At 35.6% G+C, this 27,682-nt stretch overlaps 7 protein-coding genes across 7 annotated transcripts; 5 read left to right on the plus strand and 2 right to left on the minus strand.

The window, feature by feature from the left end:
- Window positions 1-36: 36 nt before the first annotated feature.
- On the minus strand, window positions 37-8,458 carry RO3G_05593 (uncharacterized protein; the record flags this gene model as incomplete). Its single annotated transcript, XM_067660183.1, has 7 exons — window positions 37-266; window positions 322-1,669; window positions 1,717-2,242; window positions 2,306-4,276; window positions 4,346-6,602; window positions 6,665-7,345; window positions 7,411-8,458. The coding sequence occupies 7 exons, from the start codon at window positions 8,456-8,458 to the stop codon at window positions 37-39; spliced, it is 8,061 nt and encodes a 2,686-aa protein (XP_067516284.1).
- A 2,457-nt stretch (window positions 8,459-10,915) lies between these two features.
- RO3G_05594 (uncharacterized protein) lies at window positions 10,916-11,810 on the plus strand (the record flags this gene model as incomplete). The annotated part of the gene is made up of 3 exons (XM_067660184.1): window positions 10,916-10,942; window positions 11,383-11,482; window positions 11,740-11,810. 3 exons carry the CDS (start codon window positions 10,916-10,918, stop codon window positions 11,808-11,810), a joined length of 198 nt encoding a protein of 65 aa, XP_067516285.1.
- Window positions 11,811-14,299: 2,489 nt separating this feature from the next.
- Window positions 14,300-15,804, plus strand: RO3G_05595 (uncharacterized protein; the record flags this gene model as incomplete). Its single annotated transcript, XM_067660185.1, has 4 exons — window positions 14,300-14,581; window positions 14,647-14,738; window positions 14,800-15,469; window positions 15,793-15,804. The coding sequence occupies 4 exons, from the start codon at window positions 14,300-14,302 to the stop codon at window positions 15,802-15,804; spliced, it is 1,056 nt and encodes a 351-aa protein (XP_067516286.1).
- Window positions 15,805-16,484: 680 nt separating this feature from the next.
- Window positions 16,485-17,350, minus strand: RO3G_05596 (uncharacterized protein; the record flags this gene model as incomplete). The annotated part of the gene is made up of 2 exons (XM_067660186.1): window positions 16,485-16,979; window positions 17,042-17,350. The coding sequence occupies 2 exons, from the start codon at window positions 17,348-17,350 to the stop codon at window positions 16,485-16,487; spliced, it is 804 nt and encodes a 267-aa protein (XP_067516287.1).
- Window positions 17,351-19,139: 1,789 nt separating this feature from the next.
- RO3G_05597 (uncharacterized protein) lies at window positions 19,140-23,465 on the plus strand (the record flags this gene model as incomplete). Its single annotated transcript, XM_067660187.1, has 4 exons — window positions 19,140-21,357; window positions 21,419-21,898; window positions 21,959-23,081; window positions 23,132-23,465. 4 exons carry the CDS (start codon window positions 19,140-19,142, stop codon window positions 23,463-23,465), a joined length of 4,155 nt encoding a protein of 1,384 aa, XP_067516288.1.
- Window positions 23,466-24,541: 1,076 nt separating this feature from the next.
- RO3G_05598 (uncharacterized protein) lies at window positions 24,542-26,352 on the plus strand (the record flags this gene model as incomplete). The annotated part of the gene is made up of 2 exons (XM_067660188.1): window positions 24,542-24,971; window positions 25,049-26,352. The coding sequence occupies 2 exons, from the start codon at window positions 24,542-24,544 to the stop codon at window positions 26,350-26,352; spliced, it is 1,734 nt and encodes a 577-aa protein (XP_067516289.1).
- Window positions 26,353-27,275: 923 nt separating this feature from the next.
- Window positions 27,276-27,668, plus strand: RO3G_05599 (uncharacterized protein; the record flags this gene model as incomplete). The annotated part of the gene is made up of 2 exons (XM_067660189.1): window positions 27,276-27,332; window positions 27,543-27,668. 2 exons carry the CDS (start codon window positions 27,276-27,278, stop codon window positions 27,666-27,668), a joined length of 183 nt encoding a protein of 60 aa, XP_067516290.1.
- Window positions 27,669-27,682: the final 14 nt, after the last annotated feature.

Genomic DNA, 27,682 nt, shown 5'->3' on the forward strand with positions numbered 1-27,682 from the left:
AATAAAGTATTGTAGCTTGTTTTTTTATTTATTTATTTAAACGGGTGTTTTTAAAGGATGAATGGTAGCTGTTGATGGCTCTCCATTTTTACAAAACTGCTTTAATCTTTGTGATATAATGTCTTTTGTAACAGGTTTACTTAAAATATCATCAAATGCACCTGCTAATTGAACTGTACGTTCATAAGCCGTTACTGCAATAATTGGGGTATCTCTATTACTATTGTTTGTTGACTTTATCATTCTTGCTGCTGATTCACCATCAACTAATTTATAAAAAGCGTTATTAACTACAAATGCATATATAATAAATAAACTTACTAATTGGCATACGAATGTCTAAAAAAATAATATCATAACGTACATCACTCATCGCAGAACGAATAGCTTGTGCTCCATTTCGAACAATCACACAATGACAATGTAGCATTTGAAGAATGGTTTCAATGATTTTACAACTGATAGGATTATCATCAGCAATTAGACATGACAAAGGCCTATTCCTACTATAATCATGTTTCGTCTTATTGCTATTCACTGACAATTGTCGCTCCAGTCTTCCAAAGGGGGATCTGTAAACAGACATATCCGAGTCTTCATGTGAATGGTAACGGTGGTGGTGATGTTCAGATTTATGATATTGGTTTGTTCGAGGACTAGGTGAGCTGTTACTTACAGATACACCTGTCACAACTGCTGCTGCTACTGAAGAAATCACTTTGGTGTGATCAATAGAAGGCGTAGAAGCAGATCGAGATCGTGGAAGAGGGGTATGCTTTGAGTACATGTCTGACATTTTTGTGGGTATATAAGGCAAAGTAGAGTCACCATGTCTGCGTCCAGTGACTGGAATAACACTTGGTTTAGATGATACAGACGGAGATGTAGACATTGGAGTACCAGGTATAGAGGGAGATTGCGACGAACCTTGATGCCCAGAGGAAGTATCGCTCAAGGGACTGCTTTTGCATTTGGGAGAAAAGTTATATTTGGAAGAGGAGAAATTGTTTGTAGTATCATGATTAATGGATATACTATCGTTTCTTATTTTACGGATCACATCTTCATTCGCCTTTTCTAACACTGGCAGATTCTTGTACATGAATGTTCCAAATTCTGTGTCTTCGGAGTCATTTTCGTCCATATTCTCACTCTTTTGTTGATTTAGTGAATTGGTCTTTTCCTTGCGATGATGATGTTGTTTTTTTCTGTTTGACACTGGTAAAACATTCTCAGGATTTTGTTCTCTAATAATAGCTTTGGCCTGCTCCACTTGAGCCTTGGCCGATTCATCGAGCTGGTCGATTGCCGTGGCCTCATCTGGTATGATCTGCATAGTAGCACCACGTGAATCAAAATAGTCTGTATCCTCCATTCCAGCAGGTTGCGGGATAAAAGAAGGGGCTTCTGTCAAGAGAGTGTCCCACTTGATACTTTTAAAGAAAGGATGTTGCTTTACCTCTTCTGCGCCATGGTATCCGAGTCGTTTAGTCGGGTCAAGTGTCATAAGCCTTTCCATAAAATCTCGAGCTTCAGGCGATATCTCGATCACATCCTCATGCCAATCAATGCGACAAGAAAGTATGTTTTCAAATACTTTATCAGGTGTATCTGCATGAAAAGGTGGAATACCGTACAAAAATTCGTAACAGATGACACCAAGAGCCCACTAAAAAGCATTTAGTAGAGATATACACAAGAAAAATGTGTACTTACCCAATCTACCATGGAATCCTGACCTGTCCCCAGGATACTCTCCGGTGCTAAGTAATCAGGAGTACCAACAGCTTGACGTGGATTAGTATTGCTTTTTTCTTTTGAAGCCTTTTCAGTCTTTCCAAAATTGCATGTGTTTAGTGACTCAGAAAGTGCAGCAGATAAATGTCGACGGTGATTACGAGTCTCAGTTGAGCCTTGATTTACAAAAGTACTTTCACTTGCTATTGGATTGATGCCACCAGAAGGCGTGCTCACTCCAGAATTAGGTTGATCAAACAATAAGCTAAAATAAGAATGTCGATAGACAGCACCAGTAGGTGTTGAAGGTTGATCTGCTGGTGATTGAGGTGGAGTTCCTGATCTTGATGGCGCAGGAGATGTAGGTTGTTCGCGATCGTGATAAGAAGTAGTTGTCAACTCATCTCTTACACGACGATCCAAAAATCCGATTCGTGATAGACCAAAATCTGTCAACTTCAAATGTCCATTTTGATCAATCAATAGATTATCTGGCTTCAAATCACTGTATAAAACAATAGATTAGCAAAATGTTCTTTTTTTTTTACACCCCATTGTATGCTCTTACCGGTGAATAATATTTTTACTTTGCAAATACTCTAATCCAAGCGTTACTTCAGCCAAGTAATTACGTGCCCAGTCTTCAGATAAGCTGCCAATGACCTTTATAAGTGCTGAGCAATCACCTCCATTAAGATATTCGAGAACAAGATACAAGTAATCCTTGGACTGAAAAGTATAATACAGTTTGGTGACAAACGGACTATCCGTTTGTGACATCAGTATCATTCTCTCTGCCTTCACATTTGTTACTTGATTCTTGGCAATCATATCTGATTTTTTTAGAAATTTAATGGCATAGTAATCGCCAGTTGTTCTCTTTTTAGCCAAAAAAACAGAACCAAATGCACCTTTACTGATGGGTTTAATAATATCAAAATCCTTGATGCTTGGAAATGTAGGTCTAGACACGATAGGAGCATGGAGAGGAGATAGGGGCGATTTACCAAGCACGGTACCAGATTGACTACTACTAGGTGTATTAGAGCCTGATGAAAGGTGACCCTTGTTGGTTGCTGAGGTCTTGGGTCGAAGAGCAGGTGAACTAATAGGCGTATCGATGGTTTCCATTTCCACAATAGGCGTATTAGTTGCATCGGGTGTCAGGGATTTTAATCGACGTGATAAACGTCCTACAACACCTGAAGACCGACGGATTCTCCAAGACTTGATGCGATCAAACAGTCTTTTTCTTCCTAACGGCTTCTCTTTCAAATCTCTCCTTTTTTCAATTTTTTTTGTTTCTTGTTCTTTAGATTCCGTCCTCACTTCTTCACTCTGTTCATCTTCTGGCAATCCGGGAACAAATTCTGTCCAATTTGGCTTTTGCTGCGTATTCTTTTGGAACTCTGCTCTAGCACGGCCATTGTATTCGAGTCGATCGCGCATGCGGTTGACTGCATCAACTTTACTTCTTGCAAGTTCCTCAACATCTTTAATCAAAAGAGATAGGGTTGGATCATCTGTGATAGGTGATCGCCAATAAAGAATCTGGACCATCTTATCCTTGGACCGAGGTGATTGTAGATTCCTGTCACCATCAGTGCCTTCACCATCCATATTGTCCTCTTCTGAGCCTGGCATTGAAATACTAAGTGCTGTTTCCAATATTTCTAAGAGATCCTTGTAAATATCCAATTCAGCTCTTTTTAACTCAAGTGGGTTTATTGATTCATCTAATGGCAAGTAATCTCCGAATATTGAATCGCCATCCCCAGTTTCTTTTTCCACTTGGTTATTTTTAAGCTCTACTTCAGATGCACTATCAATTTTCTCAATCTCAAGTTGTATGTTTTCAATTCTTTCATTAATGATATGCTTAAGTTCCAATATGCCATCATTGCAAACATTAACATCCATTTCACTTTGATGAATTTCAACACATAGCTCAGAATGTTGCTCAAAGAAAGCAGCCACAACCCATCTTTCACAGACGCGGCAAAGGACGGGTGGTAAAGACATAAGTTTGGACGAGATCACTTGTTGCTGCTGCTGTTCTACATTGTGGGGCTCATCATTTCCAGGAACAGTCTCGGAAGGTATATGAATAAATGGTTCAGATTTAGCTCGACTTCTTATTAATTCCTTTTGTGTTTCTGTATCAATTTCCTTGATCTCTGTTTCATTTGGAATATTTTCAGTATCCTTTTCTTTTACCATGCTTTGATCACCCAACCATGGCTGCTTTTCAGTATTATGAGGTGTAATAGCCCTGTCTACAAGGGACCATCGGCGAGCGATGACAGGTTTCATAACCCACATTGTATGGTTAGGCTCGCTTGTGACTCTATTATACATAAGCATGCCTTTGCCTTCCATTTCAATTTGTGACCCATCCGAAGTCACAACATTAAAACGTACTTCAACAGTGTGTGAATCATCTGTTAATAGCTCTTGAGTTGCCACATTAAGTACTTGCTTATCTTCAGCTGATAATAATTCAGTGATGCTATGTCCGATTACTGACTGAGGATCCGTTCTATAAGAAAATAGAAAAAAAAGGTTATTTTTCTCTGCTCTGTCATTGATTTAATTTTTATGCCTTTACCCAACAACATCCAACCAGACAGGGCTTACATATTGAATAGCAGTAGTACTCAAGCTAAGTTCGACAATGATAGTAGAGTTTTGACTTCTTTCTGCCTCTTTTTGAAGTTGCAAGTCGTCTAAAACTTCATACTCACCCACAGAAGCATCATATGATTCACCAGTAAGCGATTGAACATCCTTTGCAGTTTCATCAGCAAATATGTGCACATTGTCATCATCATCGTCATCCGTTTCTATCTTTGATACATTGCTTACAGATTCCATATCTTCTGTCTCAGCATCACTATCAGGAACAGAGGATGCAGCCGTGGCAGAGCCGGGCGCTGACCAAAATCCCCTTTCGGCAGCCCACCATTCAACTACACGGTTAAGAGCAGCTATACCAAGCAACAACCTCACATACCATTCTCGACAGGGCCATTCGTGGTGTGCATCCCATCTTGACCCAATAGCTTGAAGTTTGGATACAGCATCGGCGCATGCACCACTTGTTTCAAGAATCTCGTCAAGGGATGTATCCATAACATTTTGTGCTAATGTAATCAACTCTTGAAGTGTCAATATAAATGGTGTGGGCAAGTAAGAATCTTCAGAGATAAATGTAACCATAGTATTTGAAGCAGCGGCCGTCAAAAGGCATGAGTTCAATGGATCATGGATATTACTTGCTTTATTCTCAACCGTTTCAGAAATATTAAACTGCTTATGAGTAGGCGGCCCTTCATTGGATCCTTCAATTACTGACGATAAACTTCTTTTATGGGGTAGACTATTCAAGCTGGACGGGTTAGACGGTTGGTGCGAAGCAAATCCAGGAGATGATGAATGCTCATCTATTTCTGTCAAGTTTAACAAACGAGACTTAAATATCTCTTGATTTTTTGGCGTGTCTTTGGGTGTCTTGTCACCTATTTGTTCATCATCTTCGCCGTCATGATCTGTATCATCGCTGCCAACCGAGCAAACTCCTTCTTCTAATATTTCATCCATGTTTTCCACGTATTGTAACCCTCGTTCGACATATTCATTCAAACCATCAATAATTTTACGAAGTTCTGAATCGCATGCTTCTTTGGCAAACTGCAATCTAGCTTTAATTGAATGCTGAACTTGAGTCATGATGTTTAGATCTGAATCTCCGTAGTGACGTGAGCCTAGCATGTGACTAAGATGGCCAAAGGTCCCCATTCTATTTCCAGAATTATAGAATCTATAGCCTACACGCTTTGCTAAGCTCTTTTGAGTCACTGGATTATTTATTGTCTTGGTTCTTTGTGGAAAAGAGAGTGGACTACCAGAAGCGGAAGATGGTGTACTACTATCAGGATTCATGGACAGAGGCGATATGATGTCCAAATCTGCTGTTTGATCTTTTACTGCCATTTCGGCGGTGATATTAGCCATGGCTGGCCGAGCGTGCTCTTCCAGTGGATGTTGCAAATCATGTAAATCTAGTGATAAATTATGCGAGTTCCTATTTGACGACCTGTATTGCTCTACCGTATGTCTTTTCTGATATTCTGACGAAACAGGAGGCGATTTCGCTTGTGGCTCGTGTTGTGAAAAGGAATGTTCAACTGGTTGGTTTTCATTTTCATTTGAAAACATGGCAAGGCTTCTTATAGATTGTCTGTGAAGTTTTGGCTTAGAATAATGTTCAGCACCTGTTTTGACCGTATTCCACCAGTTGGAAAGTAAACGGTTCACCAGAGAGTCACGACGACTGGAACTAGCAAGGGGTATTGTTGGTGATAGAGGCTGTTGAGTTATGGGTATTTCAGTTGTATTTTCTTGCTGAGTAGATGACCTACGTCGGATTTCCTGTGCTTTGATGACCTTATATTCCTCCAGCCAGTCTACCCAGGGAATATTGTTCACCAATCTATGGTAATCTGCATCTTTGCTAGTACCTAGTAAGCCTTCAGTTGCTGTAACCATAATAGTTGGCATATTAGCATCGTCCTGAGGTAATTGACGGAGCTGTGCTGCTGAGTAGCGGCGATCAATGCTTTCTGCAGGAACACTACTAGTGCTTTCAGCACTATTTGTTCGACGATGTTTACTCTGTGGTTTACTTTCTGAATTTAACACTCGCAAACTACACCATCGTCTTATTTTTGCTGAACGTGACATAAACAATTTTTTTGCGTAGTCTTCATCAGATCCAACAGTTACATTATTAAAATCATGTAGTGAAGAAGAAGTTGGCATGGAATGAAGATGACCAAATCGGGCATGTTTATGTTTAGTAATGGCTATAGTTAAATTTGGGAAGGATTGATACAAGCATAATACAACTATTTTTTATATTACTTACTGCTTTGATAATTATATGCTTTCTTATTACTAAAGTAGTCTTCATCGTTCCCACCAATAACACCTGGAGTGCAAGATATGTTTGCACTTATCGTATCCTGTTTCATTTGAACTTCATTTAAAAGCATAGCGGGATATATAGGAGAATCATCTGCGGGAAGAGAACCAGTAAACTGTCCAAAACTTTCATGCGTTGATTGTGTATCTGTGTCCAGAGTCATTTCAACAACATCTTTATCTGTTTCTTGATGATGCCCATCTATATTTGGCAAAGAACGTCGATCTCTTACCGATCTTCGCTTGCTTGTTAATTGCCTTCTTAAACGAGAATGAAGCGAATGTTCGTAGGCTCCCTCCGAAGCAGGAGGTGGATAGATGGGTGGATCAGGCAGATCATTCTTTTGAGGAGGTTCAACGATAGATAATGGATGGTGTATCCCATCAATGAGATCTACAGGTGGTGTTTCTAATATTGGATTTGGAGAATTCCCGCTGACAATATCTGCTAATTCAGAAGTGGGAATATTACGGAATAGGCTCATTGAAGAACGACGTCTCGGTTTACTTGATGAGATATGAGGCGTATGGGGTGTTGAAATTGATGTACACGAGTGTGTTACTGATGGAGATACGCATGCTGAGCGAGGTCCGTTACCACCAGAAGTATGTGCTCTCATTCGATCTATTTTTTTTTTTTTTGAAAAAAAGTTAGAGCTTGCTTACATAATATAAAGTATACTTATTTACGGGGAGAGGAAACGGGGGAACAGTACTCTTCACTTGCTAAAGTAGAAACGGTTATCACAGAAGATGCAGACGATTTACGCTCATGAACAGAATTTTTTTTTACAGGCGACACTTGCGTTGTACTATCCATTCCATAACATTCATCATCCAATTTGGTATCTATCGATAATTTTTTTTCTTTAGAAGTAGAACCATCTGTTGAAGCAGAAGGTAGCATTTCTAAAGATTCTTCACGCTTTGGTTGTTGTTGCTGCTGCTGCTGTAATTGCTGTTGCCTATCCTCTCTTAATTTTGATAAAGATCCAGATTTTAAAGAAGCATCGTCTGTCATATTTTGTGGCGATGGAATAGAAGTGGTTATATTAGGTTGTTTATGTGTATATCCTAAGGGCGGAATCAATGGCTTTGTGGATTGAGTCATTGGTGTGGTAGGGATTGAGTCGTGATGAGCCATAGACGATGAGGCGTCAATCCAACTTGCACGCTTTGATCGTACCATGTATTTTCCTCCACTACCAGCAGGAGGGCTTGAGTATTTTGGCGAGAAAGAAGAAGAAGTAGGAGGAGGAGAGCGAGTTGTATGTTGTACGTGTGGGGTATCATGTTCGCTTCCTGGAATACTATTATACTCAATATCAGCTAAAAATGATTTACGATGATATACATCTCCTGAGGCTGATAAAATGGAATTTGTTGGTGAAGTGGAGCAATTTGCGGTGTTTTCGACAAACGCTTGTTGAATAGGTGTAGCATTTTTTGAGCGATTTTGCTCACTGAATTCATCAACAGAATAAATAGAAGATCGGCTTGCTCGTCTCTTTAGTATCAGAGGTTGTGGAATTGGGACACTCTTTAATTTATTACAGGGTGATGAAGAAGGTGTGATTTCTGCTGATGTTGTAATTGGGCTGACGGTGACAGGAGCAGCTTGCGCTCTTTCAGAGGGCTGTATTAAAGATATAGAGTCGACCGCTGAATTTTGGTCAAGCTTATTTTGTGTTTTGCAGTCTTTATTAAGCTTTTCCTTTTCTTCTTCTACTGTATTCATGAAAGAGTCATTCAATGATTGGAAAGAAATAACCTTTTTTTGTGTGTGTGAAAGGAGTTTTATTTGAGCGCCGTTTAGTGACGTGAAATATATGCTAGCAAGCACATTCAGGTTTCCTTAGATGAAAATCACAGACTTAAGCTTGATCACAAAGCAGTGACGCAATTGTGATCGTAGAAGAGTATAATGTCTTTATACCAAAGTTGAACGATAAATCACTGAAGTGATATTGTTGTAAAATTAACATAGAACTTTGGTAAAATCAAAATTGGATTGTACACAAAAAGTTGTTAAAAAAAAAAAACGCTTTTTTCTTTTTTTAGTCATCTTTGATAAATGTAAAGGTTATACTAAAATTTAAGATTTTGGGCTTCTGAAAGAATTAGATAGCATGTTTTATAGGAATCAAGAAGTCAAAACAATTGGATACTAATTGTTATAACATCAGTTCGATTGAAAAACTTGGTTTAGAAAATGCAAGGAATGAAACAAATTGTATGCAGCGATTTTTCTAAATAGCGCACATGTGTTTAATGTATTACAGAAGATCACCCTAAGTTTTTTTATAAGAGTACAAATACAGACTTTTCTTGATGGCCATGCATTCTAAATATTTAAGAATTCGAACAATTTATAATATATTCTCCTCGGTAATGTGTTTGACACTACTTTAATACAAATTATCAAAATTTTCCCTTCAACTCTGTTCAGGAGATTATGCAGCTACTTCTGTCACTAACTATGCATTACAGTACTATGTTAATAATGCCATTATTGAACCAATTAAAGTAATGCTTAAAAAATGAAGAAAAAGACGTATAAAACCAAAAATAATATCATTCTGTATCACATTATCAGTGAAAATATAATTATAATTGTATACATAGTCTAGAACTAAGCTATAATTTAATGTACTTGGAAATATTCATTCCCAAAGATAGTTTAAAGAGTAGGAACATTATAGAGATACCGATATTGCTTTTACTTATTTTATAGTTCCTAGTGGTTCAATTAGAATACCTAAGAGATATATAAATGAAGAAGATAATACACTAAACAGTTACAAGAAATTCTTGGAAACATAAAAAGAATAAGAACTTTGCTTATCCGTTTCAGATCATTCCTCTCCCCCTTCCCTCCCCCTTTTTTTGCTTTGAGTTTTGCACTTTTAGTTATTCTGATGCGAATGAGCTGATTTCAGTTTAAATACATTAATGTAGATAAACATTTAAAAGCCCATAGGAAAAATCCACATTTACTAAAACAATGTTTAGTTTCGAAAGTTCAATGAAAAAAAGACATGAAAATGTTATGGACGTTTAATAAGAAAATAAATATTCTTTATTTATAATCATGACATATCTTTGAGAAAACACTATACGCGAAATAAAAGGAGAGAAAAACCTTTCTATCTTTTAGAGATATGAGATTTGTTCCAATCATAGCATCCTTCACCCGTATTCCCATTTACATTCATCTTTTACTTACTTCTTCCTATTTTCCGGCCTCATTCTATGCTTTTGAATGGAAAGTTTCAGGCTGCAGCTAAAGATCGATTTAAAAATTCCCAAGGATCAAAAATCCGAAAGATTGAGTAACGAGAAACAGAAGATAAGACGTATCTTGCTCATATCTCTTTTGCTCTAAGAATCTCTGACCGATTTTTTGAGATTATCAGTTCATTAATTAGTCATTGTTAGAGAGAGTAGACTTTTTTTTGGTAACAAAAAATCACCCTCCTTTTTACACCAATATAAGGGTACTACCCAATGAACTTGTAACATTTCATAAAGCATGAATTTGAACAAGATTAAAATCTGTGAAACATTGTACATAGTCATAATATGCAATTCACAATGTCCTTCCTTTCCATACTATTTTTATTGCCTTGCATCCAATCAAGTTGTGCAGCATCTTTTTATACCTGAAAATAAAGGTCAGCAATGCTATATGAACAGATGAATATCATGAAAAGAATAAACTAGGTAATTATATCAAGCTATACATTTACTTTTAATTGAAGAGAAAAGACAGGAGCAATGCGCGGTATTCTAGACCAGAAAATAAAGAATTGATTTGGAAGATTAGTAATACAATAGCAAAAGTAAGTACAAGACCAAAACATCTTTGAATTACTTGGGTAATGCGATGGATATTTTTATCTGATAATGAGGGTTAAATATAATAAATGATGATGCAGTATTCTTTATTCATACTTAATTAGAATATGAGGTAACTCATATGTGGCATATTCACCACAATGTCATTATGTATAGTTATGACGCATACAGAATATATAATCATGATAATTAGAATAGGAACATTATGCAACCCCGTTCACTCGCTTACTAAAAATAAGAGGAAGACTATCATCTCGCGATAAAAAGATCTTCATACAATTTATACTAATTGGGTTTGATTCAAGAATAACAATGCATGAGGTTAAATAAAACCAAAATGAGCCTTAGTGTATATCTTTGGGCGGTAAATTATAAGGTTATAATTTTTATACCATAAATGCCGTAATTTATGCTTCTTCGGTCGTTCAAGTTGAAGTAAGATGAATAATATTTTGTTGCACTACATTAGTGCTGGTTTCAATATCAACAAAGCCCTATCATGCACGCAGCGGTGGTTTTTTTTTTTTTTTCTTTTTTTTTTCTCATTATTAATGAAAATTTTAATGTTTATTAAAACCTCTTAAAAAGTATAAGGACCAAAAGTGAGGCCAATGTGTGGATCTGTGACTTGGCATGGACATACAAAGATATTATCATAAAGAAGTATAAGCAGATAATTTCAATAGTTCCTTCTAGATTTGATTGATGACAATCTCATCCAAGACAAGAGTCTATTCAAAGAATTGTTGTCATTGAGATTTCCATATAAAAAATGACTGTAGCAAAAAAGTCATGTATTGTAAGATGCAATATTTGGATAGTCTAAGTGCAAATAAATCCTGGAATATTGAGCTGACAAGTGTTTTTGAAAGCTGCTTTCCTCAAGTCTTGTTTTTAAATGCAAGTAAAGAGCATATGATACTCTGTTTCTGTAATTTACGCAGTTGATGCTATTCATCTTTACATTTACTGGGATGATTCTATGCAAGTTGGATCGAGTGGACAATATTTTATAAAGAAGTCTGTACTATACATTGTTACCTTTGTTTTTTGATTGTTCAAAACTTGTTCTGATAATCCAGCGAAACAGTTTATGAGCCATGAATTGATACATAACAAAAAACACCTTGCTATAAAAACTTTTTGAAAAACATGCAATAGGCAGAAAATGCTATCAATTGGAAAGCATGAATGTATTGGCAGTGTATTCTCTGTCACAAACAAAGAATTAATGTTGTGAATGAATGTTAACCGAGTGTTCAGCCTGGTTGATGGTTCGTTAATCGGTGTTGAACCATATTAGGTATCCATAATACGTGACGTAGCCTAATTATTGGGAGTCAAACCATCTGAGACCATTATTAGCTATCCGTTTTTTAAGTTCTTGATTGTTGAACGTGGATCCACCGAGTAAGCGAAATACTGTTGAACTTTAACAGTTTACTTGGAAGTTAAATGCACCATTGTGTACTTTTAAACGCTCTTGTAGCTCTAAAAATTCTTCCTTAGAATTAATAAAGTTTAGTATATTGTTTGTGTATGTGAATCATTTGGCTGATCTTGGTGCTGCTAATTGTAGATCCGAGTTGAACCTTCTCGTTTTAAGACAGTAACCACTGTTAATTTCATTGTTAAGAATAGATAGTAAGAATAGTTTTATTGCAAAATTGATAAAGTATGGATGGAATTGACTTGCCAAAGAAAAGGTCGTGGATACACTTGATGAATTTATCTGGCAAACCAAACCTATTAGTATTTTGCATAATTATTTGGGATGAGTACGATCAAAGTCTTTTATTTGATCCAACGTAGTTCCTGAATTGTCTGACATTGAATTTGATATAGAGGCATATTCCAAATTGATTGACAGGCAAAGCCGTGATAAACTCTGATTGGGAACGATTGATTAATTTTGATGGGTTATCCATCATCCTGCTGTTCATCATTCTTGTAAAGGCTTTGCAATCTATATTTATCAATGTTAGCTATATTTAACGCAATAGCATTGAAATTTTCTAAATTTTTTTGTGGTCTCCAAAGTCCCAGTCAACAATCTTTTGCTATTGTCTTGACTTGATTCCATTGTGCTATAATTCAAATTTATTAGAATTGAGTTTAAAATATCAGGAGCTTTATTCATTCTTACAAAAACTTGCGCCGATCCCTAATTGACTTTTCAGTATCAGTTTATTATCAAATGAAGAAGGACATGGTGAGCACACGAATTTGATTCTAATAGTCATCTTTGCTTTCTTTGTAAAGGGTTTGCCATCAATCTCTTTTAATGTTTCTGGCCACAAGAAGGTAAAATAAAACGATCTGCTTGTTGATTATATAATCTTAGCTTTTGGTTTATCAAAGATGTCTTCATCACGTCGCAGTACGGGCAATCTCGTTTTAATAAAGCTGTTGTTATGAGGACATCTTCAGAAGAAAAAAGCAAGAATTACTGCTAACCATACTTTCTAACCAAAATATAGTTGGTGTACATGGCAGCTGTGCTTTCATATCAATTTCTGACACATGTAAATAGAAACATAAGAAATAGAATTACAATCGACAATCAAAAGAAAATGTTATTTTTGTTGTTGTTGTTTTTTTCACTACAGAAATTGATTTTCTCAATCAGAAAAAGGGTTTTTCTCATTTTAATGAAAATTGTTTTATTTGGAAAGACTGTTATCAGACTTGTTAGTGTCCTTGGTTCTTCAAATAGATTGTATTCAAACAAGATACATGAATTGTCTGTGTAAGATCTAACCACGGCATATTATATACTGTGACTATTCTATTACTCAAGCACAAAAACAAAAATGAAGATAAAAAAACTTGTGAAATTAAAAAGACAATTGCTTATGTTGAATGGTGTAATTCAACTGGTGACTTGTAAATTGATAGACAGGTCAAGATGAAGCAGGTTACATAAAATCACAAATAAGGCAGATACTCTATGAGTATGTAACTATTTGATCATATTCCTATATATAGAATGACTATGAGAGCAAACTATGAGGTGAAAAACATGGCTTACACTTTATGAAGTGATGAATTTCTAGTAAAGTTGTGATTTATATGAAAAGATTTGATTTGCTCGGATTAAAAACTGAGATAGAATACTTCCAAAAATGAATGTCACATCTGAGATGTCGTTTTCTGTATAATTTGTATTATAAAATTCTTTATAATGCGACATTACTTTCTAAAAATGCTTAAATTTTCCAGGTTTTAGGAACAGTTTTATTGTTGATTGCTAGATTCTACTATTTCATACAAGCTTATTAGAGACACTATAAGCAATAAAATTTTTAAGAAAACTAAACTTGTAAAAAAAAAGAAACATATTTCTTGCTCACTTCAAGTGATAAATGAACATTACAGAAAGTGTACGTATTTCATTATGAAATGAAGCATGTGACAAAAAAGGTTCGTGTAACTATTCTTATTTTTTAAGCTTAAATTACATCATAATGATTTAAGGGTGTTGTCTTTGATCGCGTCAAGTAAATAAACTCAATGATGCGTTCCTTTATGAATGCAAAACAATTTTTTTTAATTAAAATAACCTTTTTTTTTATTTCTTTTTTATAAAAGTTAAAAAACAAAAAAAAAATTAAAATTTTCAATTTTAATTCTAATGCTTAATGATCATGACAATATTCATAAAAGTAACGATAAAACTAAAATAAAGACGAAAAGACAGTGTATGCCATCCATTATTTCAATGTTTAAACATAAAGAGGACTCTTCTTCAAGTACAAATGAACAATTACCAACAGTTATCACAGCAAGCTCAGAACCACAAAGTAAAACAATCCGTAGAGCATCAGAGCTACATTTCTTTCAAGGAGGTGTACCAAAGAGATATGAGGATACTTTAAAATGGATTGGAAGACTAGGTTTTATAGCAAAAGGCGTTGTTTATGGATGTATAGGTGTGTTAACTTTGACAAATTTGACTGGTGCATGGACACCAAATGGTAGTGCAGGAAATGAATCCCCACAGGTAAATGAAGAACGTTTAATTTTCCTTTTTTGTAAATCATAACTCATATATTCAATGAAAAAAAGGGTGCTTTCTTATTATTGGGTGGTATTCCATCCGTTGGTAGACCTATACTGATTGTTATGGCTGTTGGTCTATGTTTGTATATCATTTGGAGGTATGGCTTTTTATATATTTGCTATATAAAATTAACTAATGATACACATCCAAATAAATAGATTTTGGGAAGCAATCACAGGTCAAGGCAGTGATGCCTCATTCAGTAAAAAGAAAAACTTTTTTCGGTATCGTCTGTCACCCTTTGTAAGTGGAATTGTTTACACAGCATATGCTTACTACGTGATACATATGATCTTTCAAACAGAAGAAGAACAGCAGGCATCCGCTTCCAGTAAGACATTTCCTGCTTCCTGGACCGAATCTAGTATTGGAAAGGCTGGTATTGTGCTATTGGGTATTGCGTTCTTGATTGCATTCTTCACACAAATGATCAACGCAGTTAAGGGAACATTCATTAAAGATTTAAAGACAAGTGAACCTAGTGCTCGAAAATGGGAAGCCTTTATTATTCATACGATGGGTCGAATTGGTTTCTTTGGACGTGCTGCTTTGTTTGGTACTATGAGCGGATTCTTTTGGGATTCACTAGCGAAACGGAACGAATCTGGAAGTAAAAACATGGTTGCTGCTGCTGTTAGCAAACTCGCAAATTCGAAGGGTGGTAGGTTTTTTATGGTTGTTCTAGGTGTAAGCCTTGTGATCTACGCTAGCTTTGCAGTCTTGAATGCTTACTACAAGTACTTTCCGACACCACCTCCAACACGTCAAGAGTTTTATACCAACGAATTCGTGCATCCAGAACTGAGTGACTCTGACATAGAAAATCAAGTACATGAAATGTCTGCCCAACATAATCCAAGCGAGAAAGAGAATAAAGGTTCCATTTCATCATTCTTTGAGCGGCATTTTCCATCTTTTTATAAGCAAAGAGATACCATCATTCAAAATGATCAACATATTGGTTTTTTCTCAAAGCTTCTGCTTCGAAAAAATAACAACACACACTCTAAAGAGTCAAATACTCATTGAAATCAAAAGGCTGGACAGAAAGCAGATTGTATTATTTTTTAATTATGTATATATTTATTAACTTTTATTATTTAATAAACATGTAGTATTTGCATAAATATAAAATTATAACAATAATATAGCTCTATAATTGAGTATATATTAACTCCACTTTGAGGTTTTTATTCAAAATTCAATCTACGGATTGCTCAATTCTCCTTGATCCATAACATAATCTTCGAGAAGGTTTGATCTTTGGTAAACATAAGCATGCTGATACAGTGATTTATAGGAAGGGTAAAGTATCATATCAGAGATAATTAGCTATTATATAGAAGAAAGACAAATAAAACCGTTATACTTTTTGGAAAAGAATTTTTTTTTTTGGTGTTTCCTCAACTCGAATCATTAATGTTGTTGAAAGCAAATTGAAGAGAGAGAAATTTCTGGATAACAAAGCACTTGTTGATAGAGTCTCAAAACCTTGCAATAAGGTTTTTTTTAGAGACTTGAGCGGCTTCTCTCGCTATTCAGTTTCAAAATTTGATTTATGTCTTAATAAACAACCTCTTTAGATTTGGTCAAACTTTTTTTAGCGCCAAAAATGATTCTTTATGTTCCTGCGTTTTTTAAAGATGTGTCAATAATTATGGGAAAGTGTATTACACTGTAGACTTAATCTTCATTGTGTACTACCATAGTGTTTAAGTTGATAAAAAAAAGACTAGTTTGCTCTTATAAAGACTTGCTCAATTCATCTTTTCACCATCATTTAGCTAATAAATATCGAGTTTTTATTATGGCACTACTATGTTTATTTTATTTGATGTCGAATTTAACTAGAACGTCGTTCATCCTCTCTTTCTCGATCTCTTGTTTGAGCAGAAGGATTTTGACTAAAAGCAGAATAAGCTTCAGCAGCAAGTCGAGAGCTCCATGGCGTAGCTAAAGTCATATAATTCAATCCAAAAATGGCGGTTGAGACCTTCGTACTCCAAACAACGTCCCCAGTTTGTGACTGCAGACAATATACCCACTTCCCTGCTCCAATATAAACAAGTTGATCTGGTTGGTGATCCTCCCAGCTAGGTGGTTCAACAATTGCAACTGGTATATTATACCATCCTCCAGGGCAGTTATACCTCCATAATTCATCACCAGTATCAGCATCCATAGCCATAACTTTTCCTCTGGAACATCCGAATATGATAGGTTTTCCTAAACTGTGTGATTCGCTATATTCAGGAGGCGAATCAGTTACAGGCTCTTTTTTAGGTGTCAAGATTCGACTTGGTGTACTGATCACCGAAACTTCTTCATATCCAAAGCCCTTTTTTTTAATAGAATAAAGGTCAGTCGATCTCTTGATCTTTTGATATCTTTCTAACCTACAGACATACGATTAAGCCACAATGTTTTTCCTGTCATTAAATCCAAACAAGCAGTTTTGCCATTTGCGCCCACGATCACTTTATCAAAGTCTGTAACAAATATAGACACTATGCCTCCCATCGCGCCTGATGGGAACTTTGTACTCCACAGCTTGCCTCCATTTCTCTTGTGAAGAGCATATATTTTACCGTGAGTGGCACATAACAGTATGTTGTTTCGTTGATAATCCTTTGGTCCATCATATTCACAAGAGCTAGTATCAGATTCATTGTCATTTAATTGCTTCTTTTCTGATGAAAACAAAGTCATATTGTTTTTAGTTTAGTTTTTTACAGCAGAAAAAAAAACGAAAGGCAATAACCAGTCGCTCATTATATATTTTTCAGGCGCGTTCTTTTTATAGTAATGACGTGTGACAGCATAGTGCTGAGCACTTTTTATATATTTGGTAAATGATTAACTCTTTAAAAATAAACGTCGCATTAATTTGTCGCTTTTTTATACTGATTGCATTATAAAATTTATAAAAATGCAATATTACTTTTATGAAATCAAAAGATAAACCAGTGCAGAAATGAAACAATGTTTTCAGCCTCCTCAACTACTTTTATGCTTCTAGAGTTTCTTAAAGAATAATGCTATTAGCCACAAAGCTTGATTGCTCTATTACAAGTTAAAGATTTGCTTCCTTCTAATTAATTCAATTTGCTAAAGCTTATTATGATCTTATTTTCGCCTTCCAATCTTGATTTCACACTGTACAAAAGTTATTTCTGTGATATTCTTTCAAGGCTTGTTAACAAATGCTTGTCTTGTAAACCCCTTCTTATTGTTTACTTTTTTGTTGTGTAAAAAAAAAAAAAAAAAAGATTGAAACAAGTTGCTTTTGATATACAACAAAAAAAGCGTGCTATTCTTTTTCTTTTGATTGTCATAAACCACTTTGTTTTCTATAATCAATGAACATGCTGTCTGTCACTGATTTGTATTCCTCACCAAACATGCTTATTGACATATTCTTCATACATATTATTTGAATTGTTTATTTCTAAAATGTAATGAAAGACATTGTTATAGACAATAATCCGATCTACATTCACAGCAATATCTCTTAATAAACTAATTCATACATTTGCTTTTACTCAAGTCTTTTGCAACCGAATAGCTGTTTTCTTTCATTTCTTTTTTTTTTTTTTTTTTTTTTTTTTTTTGGTAGATACGCCAACAGATGGCGATACTTTTGAAATTATAAAGCACGTTAATTTTTTTAGGTTAGAAAACATATAGCGAATAGATCAGTTTAAGTATTTGCTTATCTGATACTATACAAGTTTTTATATCCTATTCATCTTTAACTCAACTATATGAACGTTTGAATAAATATGTCTAGTAAATGATCTGTTGACGCCAATACAACCAGAAAAGACATGTACGCGCTATTCGCTTCTAGAAAAATTTAGTCGTGTAACAGCGCTTCTTGCAGCATTAATTGCTCATTTTTTAAAAAACACAGTCTCATTTCCATATTTGGATTTGAATTTTAAGCTTTTATAAAGCAAACCCTCTTTATTTTTTTTTTTGCTTTATTTTCGAATAACCAGCTTTTGAAGAACATGATAGAATACAAAGTAAAACTAAAAGTTACCGGAATGACTTGTGATGTAAGTACATCAATTTTTTTTTTCTTTTTGCTCATTCATTCACTGTTTGCGATCGTAGCATTGCGTAGAGACTATAACCAAAACACTACAAAAGGTGCCAGGCGTTTTAGAAGATACCGTTGTCGTTGACTTGGCAAGTGAAACAGCAAGATTTGACTTTAAAGAGACTGATTTAAATCGGCCAAAAGGCGAATTGAGGCGCATGCTTTCTGAGATCATAGAAAGTCTAGGCTATGATTCAGGTACGCCTGAATTGACAAGTAGCACAGCCAATGATATTATAAAACATACCAAAGATGAATCTCTGTTTGTTACTGTATCTATTGAAGGGAATGACATGTTCACATTGTACAAATACTGTTACCAAAGCGCTTCAAAGCTTGCCCTTGGTGGATCCAGAATCAGTTCATGTTTCCCTCGATCTAGAGAGAGCAACCATGTTGTTTCCTAATAGGGACAGAATTACTATCACACAAGAATCAATTAAAGAATTAATCGAAGACTTGGGCTATGATGTGAACGATGTGGTCTTTGAAGAAAAAAGTGACGAATCGGAAACAGAAAGCACTATGGATCACAAGAAGGAATCATCCAACCTTAAATCATCAATTTTCTCTTTATCTGGCATGACATGCGAACATTGCGTAAAGACTGTAGCTGAAGCATTAAAGGCCTTACCGGACGTCCTTCAAGATTCAGTCTTTGTTAGTTTAGAGAAACGACAAGCAGGGTTTACATTTGTAGGTGATTCGATCACTCCTGAAAAGATACAGCGGGTAATCGAAGATTTGGGTTATGACTTGAATGGCAAGCCTCGTATTAGTCAACCAAGCGTGAGCCCTTATCGTCTTTCAAATAGTTCAAGCGATGCCTCCGCTACTTTGGTCAACTCTTCGTCTTCTGTTGATGGACAAAGTCAAGAAAAGAAAAAGGTTGTTATGCGTGTCCTGGGTATGACTTGCCAATCTTGCGTTTCATCGGTGACAGATGCTCTTAAACATGAATTGTCGAATGTTGAACCTGAGTCTGTTTATGTCAATCTTCAGACTGAAATGGCCATGTTCATTTGTATAAATCCTGATCAGAATTCAATTCAGAATGCTATTGAAGAACGTGGATTTACTGTTGAAAACATTCAAATCATTCAGAATTTGGTCCCTCCAGCCGTCCTGATCAACAAGCCAAATACGGAAAATGCACATAAAAAAAACTCGATTACATCATTAGGCTCTGTATTGGTTGATGATCCAACAGCTCATGCTTCTACTAAAGTCACATTTCATATTACTGGTATGACATGTTCAAGTTGTGTTCATACAGTTGAAAGGGGATTAGAAAAACTACCTGGCGTTGACCCAAAAACCGTTCAAGTCAACTTGCTTACTCACACAGGTACCTTTATAACAAGTGATGCCACATTGGATGAAAAGGCTTTGGTTCAGGCTATCGACAGCATGGGATACACAGCAAGCAAGGTGGTTTTTACCTTACAACAGCCACAAAAAAAGCTTTCCGAATATTCATCAAGGAACCCTGCTTGTAAGGCTGAAATGATCATCATAGGCATGTACTGTCCGCAATGTACAGAAAAAGTATATACATCTTTATCCAAACTACATGGTATTCAACCTGATTCTATCCAAGTAAACCTTGAAAGTGGTCAAGCAAGCTTTCAGTTCACTGGAGATTTCATCACACGTCAAAGAATTCGTCAAACTATACTGCAGCTTGGTTTCTCAGCCGAAAGCATCAAAATTACAAAAACATCTGAACCATCTGATACAGCAACTATCGCAAGCGAAAAGGACAGTGATCTAGTTTCAACACAGCTAGTCGTGACCGGTATGACATGTTCCTCATGTGTCGCAAACATTGAACGAACGTTAATGAAACTGAATGGTGTTACAAGCTGTCAAGTGAACCTACTGTCAAAGTCAGCAGTTATTCGGCATAATCCTGATATCATCGGCGCTCGTAGCTTGGCACAAATGATTGAACAAATCGGTTACAAAGCAGAAGTGACACAAAAGGCCCATGGGGAGACCCTGGAAGAACAAAGGGCATCTATGAAAGAAGCCATGGATCATGAAATAACCGAATTGCGCTCAAGGTTTTTGTGGTCTTTGTTGTTTGCTATTCCTGTGATCTTGATTGCTATGATTTTCTTGATGGCATTACCTTCAATGAATCCCGTTCGAGAAGGGCTCATGAAGGAGATAACACATGGACTGACCATTGCGGATCTAGTCCTTTTCATATTGGCCACACCAGTACAGTTTTGGCTGGGCTGGCCGTTTTATATTAAAGCATACAAGTCTTTGGTATATTCTCGTACAGCTAATATGGAAACCTTGGTTGCTATGGGTACCTCTGTTGCATATTTTGCTTCTGTTGCTTCTGTTATTGCTGCTATGGTACGCCATGATTCAGGGGCTATGAGCATGAACTATTTTGAAACCTCGGTTCTTTTGATCACTTTTATCCACCTTGGTAAATGGCTAGAGGCTATGGCTAAAGGAAAAACAGCTGAAACGATTACCAAGCTGATGGACCTTCAACCTGAAACGGCTATTTTAGTAGAATTAAAAGACAATGAGCAAGAAGGACAAGGAAACAATTTTTCAGAAAAAGAAGTTGCTTGCAAAGATATACAAGGTACGTTATTCTCTATAAGTATACATTTATATTTCTCTAATTTTTAAATGGTTTTTAATAGTTGGTGATATATTAAAGGTAAATGCGGGTGGTCGTATTCCATGTGATGGAAAGGTTTGGAAAGGTACTTCTTCTACTGATGAATCCATGATTACTGGTGAATCTGTTCCGGTGAATAAGAAAGAGGGTGACAATGTTATCTCTGCAACCATCAATCTAAGTGCTCCCATCTATATCCGTGCTATACGTGTTGGCTCTGACACAACTCTTTCTCGTATTATTCAACTGGTCCAGGATGCACAGGCTTCTCCAAAGGCGCCTATCGAGCAACTTGCCGATAAAATATCAAGCGTGTTCGTTCCAATCGTTATTGTTATTGCTATTATAGTCTTTATCATTTGGGAGGTTGCAAGTGTAAAAGGCTTGTACTCAGATGATTGGGTACCTGAAGGCGAAGACAAGACTATATTTTCTGTTATGCTTGCTGTTTCTGTACTTGTCATTGCTTGTCCGTGTGGTCTTGGCTTGGCTAGTCCGACTGGTAAGTAAAACAAATATAAAAAAGACTGTGTTACTATCAGTTGTCTTAATTTTTTTATAGCTGTTATGGTTGGAACAGGCGTTGCTGCCCGTTATGGTGTTCTCGTAAAAGGTGGTGGTTATGCCTTAGAAATGGCTAACCGTATCACAACAGTTGCATTTGACAAGACAGGCACTTTGACTATGGGGAAGCCTATTGTAACACATATTTGGATTGATCAAACAAGTAATGAGGATAGCACTGCCTCTCAAAGAATTGGGGCATGGAAGATTCTTGGTCGTGTAAGCTCTGCAAGCAACCATCCACTATCCAAGGCAATCGAAAAGAAGGCTCGATACATTATACATAAGCTGTCACTAAATCCAGACATTTCCGACAATCTGTTGATTTCAGATGATTTGGATAATGAAGATGCCATTCCTGAAACAAATGAAGATCTTTTTGATGGCGTTACGATTACAAATGCACAAGAGATACCTGGACGAGGTTTATTGGCGACTGTCACACTCTCCAAGAACATTTCGGGTTCCTTGCCTGGAAAGCTGAGGCATGTACGTGCTCTTAATGTTTACTTGGGAAATCAAGAGTGGATGGATGAGAACCACGCAAGATACCAAAATGCCAGACAAGCTGCTGCATCTCACAAACTGCTGACCGATTGGCAAAATCTAGGTCAATCTATTGTACTTGTTGCTGCATCTCCTGTGAGCGGAAACGAACAAGAAGATTTAGAGCTTGATGAGCACCAGGAAGGATGCAAGAACGCCTGTGCATGTGCTGTTTGTCGCTGCAGTACTAACTCAATTTGCTGTACTGCTTCTAAAACAATGATGATCTCACAATTAGCAGTGGCTGATATACCTCGACCTGAAGCACGTCAACTCATAGCTGAATTAAGAAAGAAAAATATCGAAGTTTGGATGATTACTGGTGACAATGAGTGTACCGGTCAGGTTATTGGTGAGAAGCTAGGTATACCTCATGAATTTGTTCTGGCAGGTGTAAAACCAGAGCAAAAAGCAGACAAGGTTCGAAATCTTCAAAGACGTGGTGTCCGTGAAAAAGGTACTGGAAACATCCGCTCTGTATGGAAAAAGTACAAAAAGCCGGTAAAGCCCGCGGTTGTGGCAATGGTTGGTGATGGCATTAATGATTCCCCTGCTTTGGCTCAGTCAGATGTCGGGTAAGCTTTACCGTCTACATATAAATCAGAATCTCATTTTTTCTCCCTAGTATTTCTGTAGGTTCCGCAACTGATATTGCTATTGAAGCAGCAAGTATTGTGCTGATCAAAAACAATTTGATGGATTTATTGACTATGTACGATATTTCAAGAGTAGTAGTTCGCCGTATTCGTTTAAACTTTTTATGGGCTTTTATTTATAACGCGATTGCGATTCCTGTTGCAGCCGGAATTTTTTATCCAATTGCTGGACAAGGGTTACCACCTTATATCGCAGGCCTTGCTATGGTTGCTTCCAGTGTTTCCGTTGTCTGTTCTAGCTTACTGCTACGACTCTATAAAGCTCCAAAAGTAGTAAAAGATTCTCACCAAATAAAATTGTAAAATTTTAGTTATTAATTTGATATTTTAATCACCCAAACTTTTAATAAACTTCATTTTTTTCTTTTTAATAAAAAGCAAACTATATATATATACTGCATTCTAACAACGCTCATTTTTGTATACCATTACTCTTTCTTTATGAAAGTTCATGCTTGTGATTTCGAAAAGTGTGTTACTAGTTTTGGGGGGGGAGTGTAGTTAGAACGGGTATTTTAGTGTCACGTGTTGATGATAAATGTCCCTTTCTTTGCATTTTGATTTGTTACCTTAAAGTTTGCAAAGGCTGAATACTTTTTATTTAAAAATTATTTGAATAGCATAGCGGATACTTGGTATAAAAGAGATTTATTGCTTATTTATCTAGTGTTTATAATACAACTGCATGAACATCTGTGCTTTATTCATTGTATATATAAATTTAATTGCACTGAAACTAAAGGTTGAGTTGTTTGAAGATACATCAATGGAATGTGTTTTATTGGACAAAATATATTAGTATGGAGGTTTTTTTTTTTTTTTTTTTTTTTTTTGTTTTTCAATAAAAAACGAGAGCTAATGGGTTATAAAGCAAGAAGGGTATTCTTGAAATTTAGTTCGGAGATATACCCAAGTATAACAATCGATAATGAGTATAAGTAAAATCATTACTGTCATTTATATATTGAGCGAGGGCTAAAAGCCTAAAAGATTTTGTAAACATTACTATTTTATGAATAAAAATTGATTTATCTTTTCCTTTTTTTTTACTTTCATTTAAAACTTATTCTACGAATATGGCTCAGTTTTCAAACATTAGAAAAGCTAAAAGATCTAAGAAAACCAAAAAATCTACTAGCAAAGGTAAATAACAGGGGGAAAAAAAAGGAAAAGAGATTACTCTAGATTATTTTTCGTCAGATGCTATCTGTACAGGTTATCCGAACCGTCCTCTTTATAAAAATCATTCACAAGAAGCAACATTTTCTTTAAACAGTAACGATTACCTTGCTGATACAGAAAAAAATCCTTCATGCAATGATCCTCATCCACCCATATTTCTAAGCTCAAATGCAGGGGAAGACATTGATGAAGGAGATATGATAGTAATAAGCTACGAAGAACTATATGATGCAATCAATCCAGATGTTCCTATTTGTTTATCTTCTTACGAATCCGCTTCAGCCGCGTACCAGAGACAGGACAGTGAATGTTATATACATATAGATCTGCTTTCCCAAAAAGCAACTGCTACAGGTGAAGTAATGTGTGAATGTTTAAGTAGTCAAAATGATGAAGATGTACAAGACAATTTCTGTATTCCTATTACTTATGATGAGATTCAAAATTCAGGTATATACAAGAATGAAACAAGTATATCAGAAAATCCTTTCGTGATTACCATCAACTATGACGAATTGCAAGACTCATTTACATTCAAGAGTGAACAAGATGCATCCAAGGATTTTTCTATAGTTACCATCTTCCATGATGAATTACAGAATATAACTGTATTCAAGAATGAAAAAGGTAATTGTAATTTTTTATTCGGAATTTTTTCATTCACAAAGTGAATTATGTCCATACTAAATCCTATTACTATTCAGAAAGTCCATCTGGTGTCTTTACCAATGCTAATAAATTTACTCCGAGAGTTATATTGGAAGAAGATGTAGAATTTGACGACCTAACAGTAAAAGTGATGCCTGGTTCTGCTTCTATGAGTATCTCAAGCCAAACGATAGGAGATTGTTATAATGAAGTACCATTGAGCAGTATCTGTACTCATGAAACCAACAACATAGATATTGAAGATGAGGTCTTCGAAAAAAAGAGCAATGTTTTACAATCTCATGGTATAAATGTCTGGAACTATAGAGAAAGTGATACCAATGAGTCGAATGGTTCAATTAGTGATCTTTCCGATATAGACAACAAATTACTACTAATACCAACACCTTTGCAAAACAAGTTAGATAAGGAGTATTTTGAATCATGGCCGTATATCGAAGAGAGAGAGAAACAGGATAATAGAGCTTACACTAAATTTTCCGATTCATTTTGTAAGGTTAAGACAGAAAATGAGGCGAATAATTTGAATGGCAACCCTACTGGGAAAGATAAGGACAAAACCTGGACTGAACTCATAAAATTTAGCGAACCAAATCAGGAAAAAATAGATACAGAAATCAAGGAGCGGTCCATCGATATTAATAACAAGCCATCAAAGTCTTCAAGTAATCATGTCACTCATCCAAAGCATGATTGGAAGCAACAGGATTTCTGCTCTGATATAAGGTGTAATTGCTTAGAGTCGAACCTGAAGGGCATCAAAGATAGTTCTTCAAATGAGATGTATGATCATTATTGTGATGGCCGTGGGCAAAATTATTGGCTTGTCTCATCCGATCATAATCAGACACCCTGGGGCGACTGCTTAGATGTCTTTGACATGAACGATAGTAGAGATCTTGGGACAAGCGGTTGTTTGAAAAGTGAAGGCGCTAGTAATAGCAATATTGATCCTCATATCCAAGAAAAATTAAATCAAAACATGAATGAATCGCACACCGAGTTAATAACACAGCAAAAGCTGACTTATGAACTTTCAGATATTAAGTACCTATCAAACTTTGGAAGCTGGTACAGAACAAGTTCACCCAGAGGCACATGTATCCCATGTAATGTTTATAATGAACATCCAAGCACACATCAACAACAAAACGATAGTCTTCACACAGAAAACATGGCTGATAACTTGATTGAATACAACAAAACCTTGTTTCTTCCTGATTATCACATGCAAATAGTACAGGCGACTGGTGAAACCCTATATATTGAAATTATCCCCATTTTAATATATACAGAAAATGGAATCCCAATGTTCTTGACACCAACTTATTTTGAATAAAAAAAAAGCTCTTTGTTACAAAATAAATGAAATACTTTCTGCTTTTTAAGATTATTCTTCATGAATATATTTTACTATGGGCTCCAAATAGTTTGATTTTGTTAAAATATAAGTCATGCTGAAGCAAACAAGATGTGAAATGAGTATATATGGAAAATTTCCAGCTATGATTTGCTTTGCAAAGTAAATTACATATGCATTGTACGCCTATATGAAAATATAGACTGAAAAAAAAAAAAAAAAAAAAAAAAAAAAAAAAAAAACTTTCTTGGATTAAATAGAATAAACAAACCTTCCAAATTACTTTCTTAGTAAAGAGACAAATAAAAAAAAAAAAAAAAAATAAAGCATTTATGCATTCACTCTATCTCCACCATGCTTAGTTACACGCTCCTTGCCAATACCATTATTTACAATAACCATATTATCTGCTATTGCTGCTAAATTATATGATTCTTCTTTTGCTTTTGCAAGTAATTAGTAATTTTAAATGCAGTATATGGCCCGTAGGACTCAATGAGACTCATACTTTTTTTTACCTCCGACAAAATTTTATAAAGCAATCTCCTTTTCGAATTTTTTTTCAAGTATTGATGAATCCTATCACTTCAAAAAATGAGAATACTTTTAAAGAAACTAAACTACTCGCCTGTCGTGTCTCATCGTAACAGATCCTGATATTGACTTATCAAAATCGAGCTTTTGACAGTGGAGAGTAATTACCCAAAGACAGATTCAAACGTTTAAAAGGTTGACATAATTTAAAGAGAAGACAAAGTCAATGAAGCCATCAACAAAGGCTATTCATTCTGACTAATAATTGTTGAGTTCAAAGTACTTAAACTAGTTTATTGAGAAGAGGTAAAAGTATATAAATGTGCGTTTTCCAGACTTTTTTTTACGTTCACAATTATGGCTTTAAGATGTTTAAACACGCTCTGTTTTTCTTTGGGAAAATAAAGCATGATTTATTTATACAAGTAAAATCTAAAAATTCATCTTGTGCCAACAGTATCAACGATGTTAACGTTGAAATTGAGAAAGGGCTGAGAAAGAAGAATACGAAGACCATATTAAAGAATAGAAAGAGATATGAGGTACACTACATACAGCTTTTTTGTTGTCCAACATTAAACTAAAAAAAAAGTGTGATAAATGTTCAAACCCTGATAAGGTAAATCTTATTTCAGGTTCCTTCTAGAAAGCTACAAAAGAAGACATCTCTTTGCTTCTTTGCTAAGCATGTAGAAGAGGCAGACGTAGTTTTGAACTTTAATGTGAGAGTTACATTTATACCTTATCCTCTTTTTGGATAAGTTGCTTCAAGTAA

The sequence above is a fragment of the Rhizopus delemar genome, genomic scaffold (genome assembly GCF_000149305.1).
Source record: "Rhizopus delemar RA 99-880 supercont3.4 genomic scaffold, whole genome shotgun sequence".
Taxonomy (NCBI): Eukaryota; Fungi; Mucoromycota; class Mucoromycetes; order Mucorales; family Rhizopodaceae; genus Rhizopus; species Rhizopus delemar.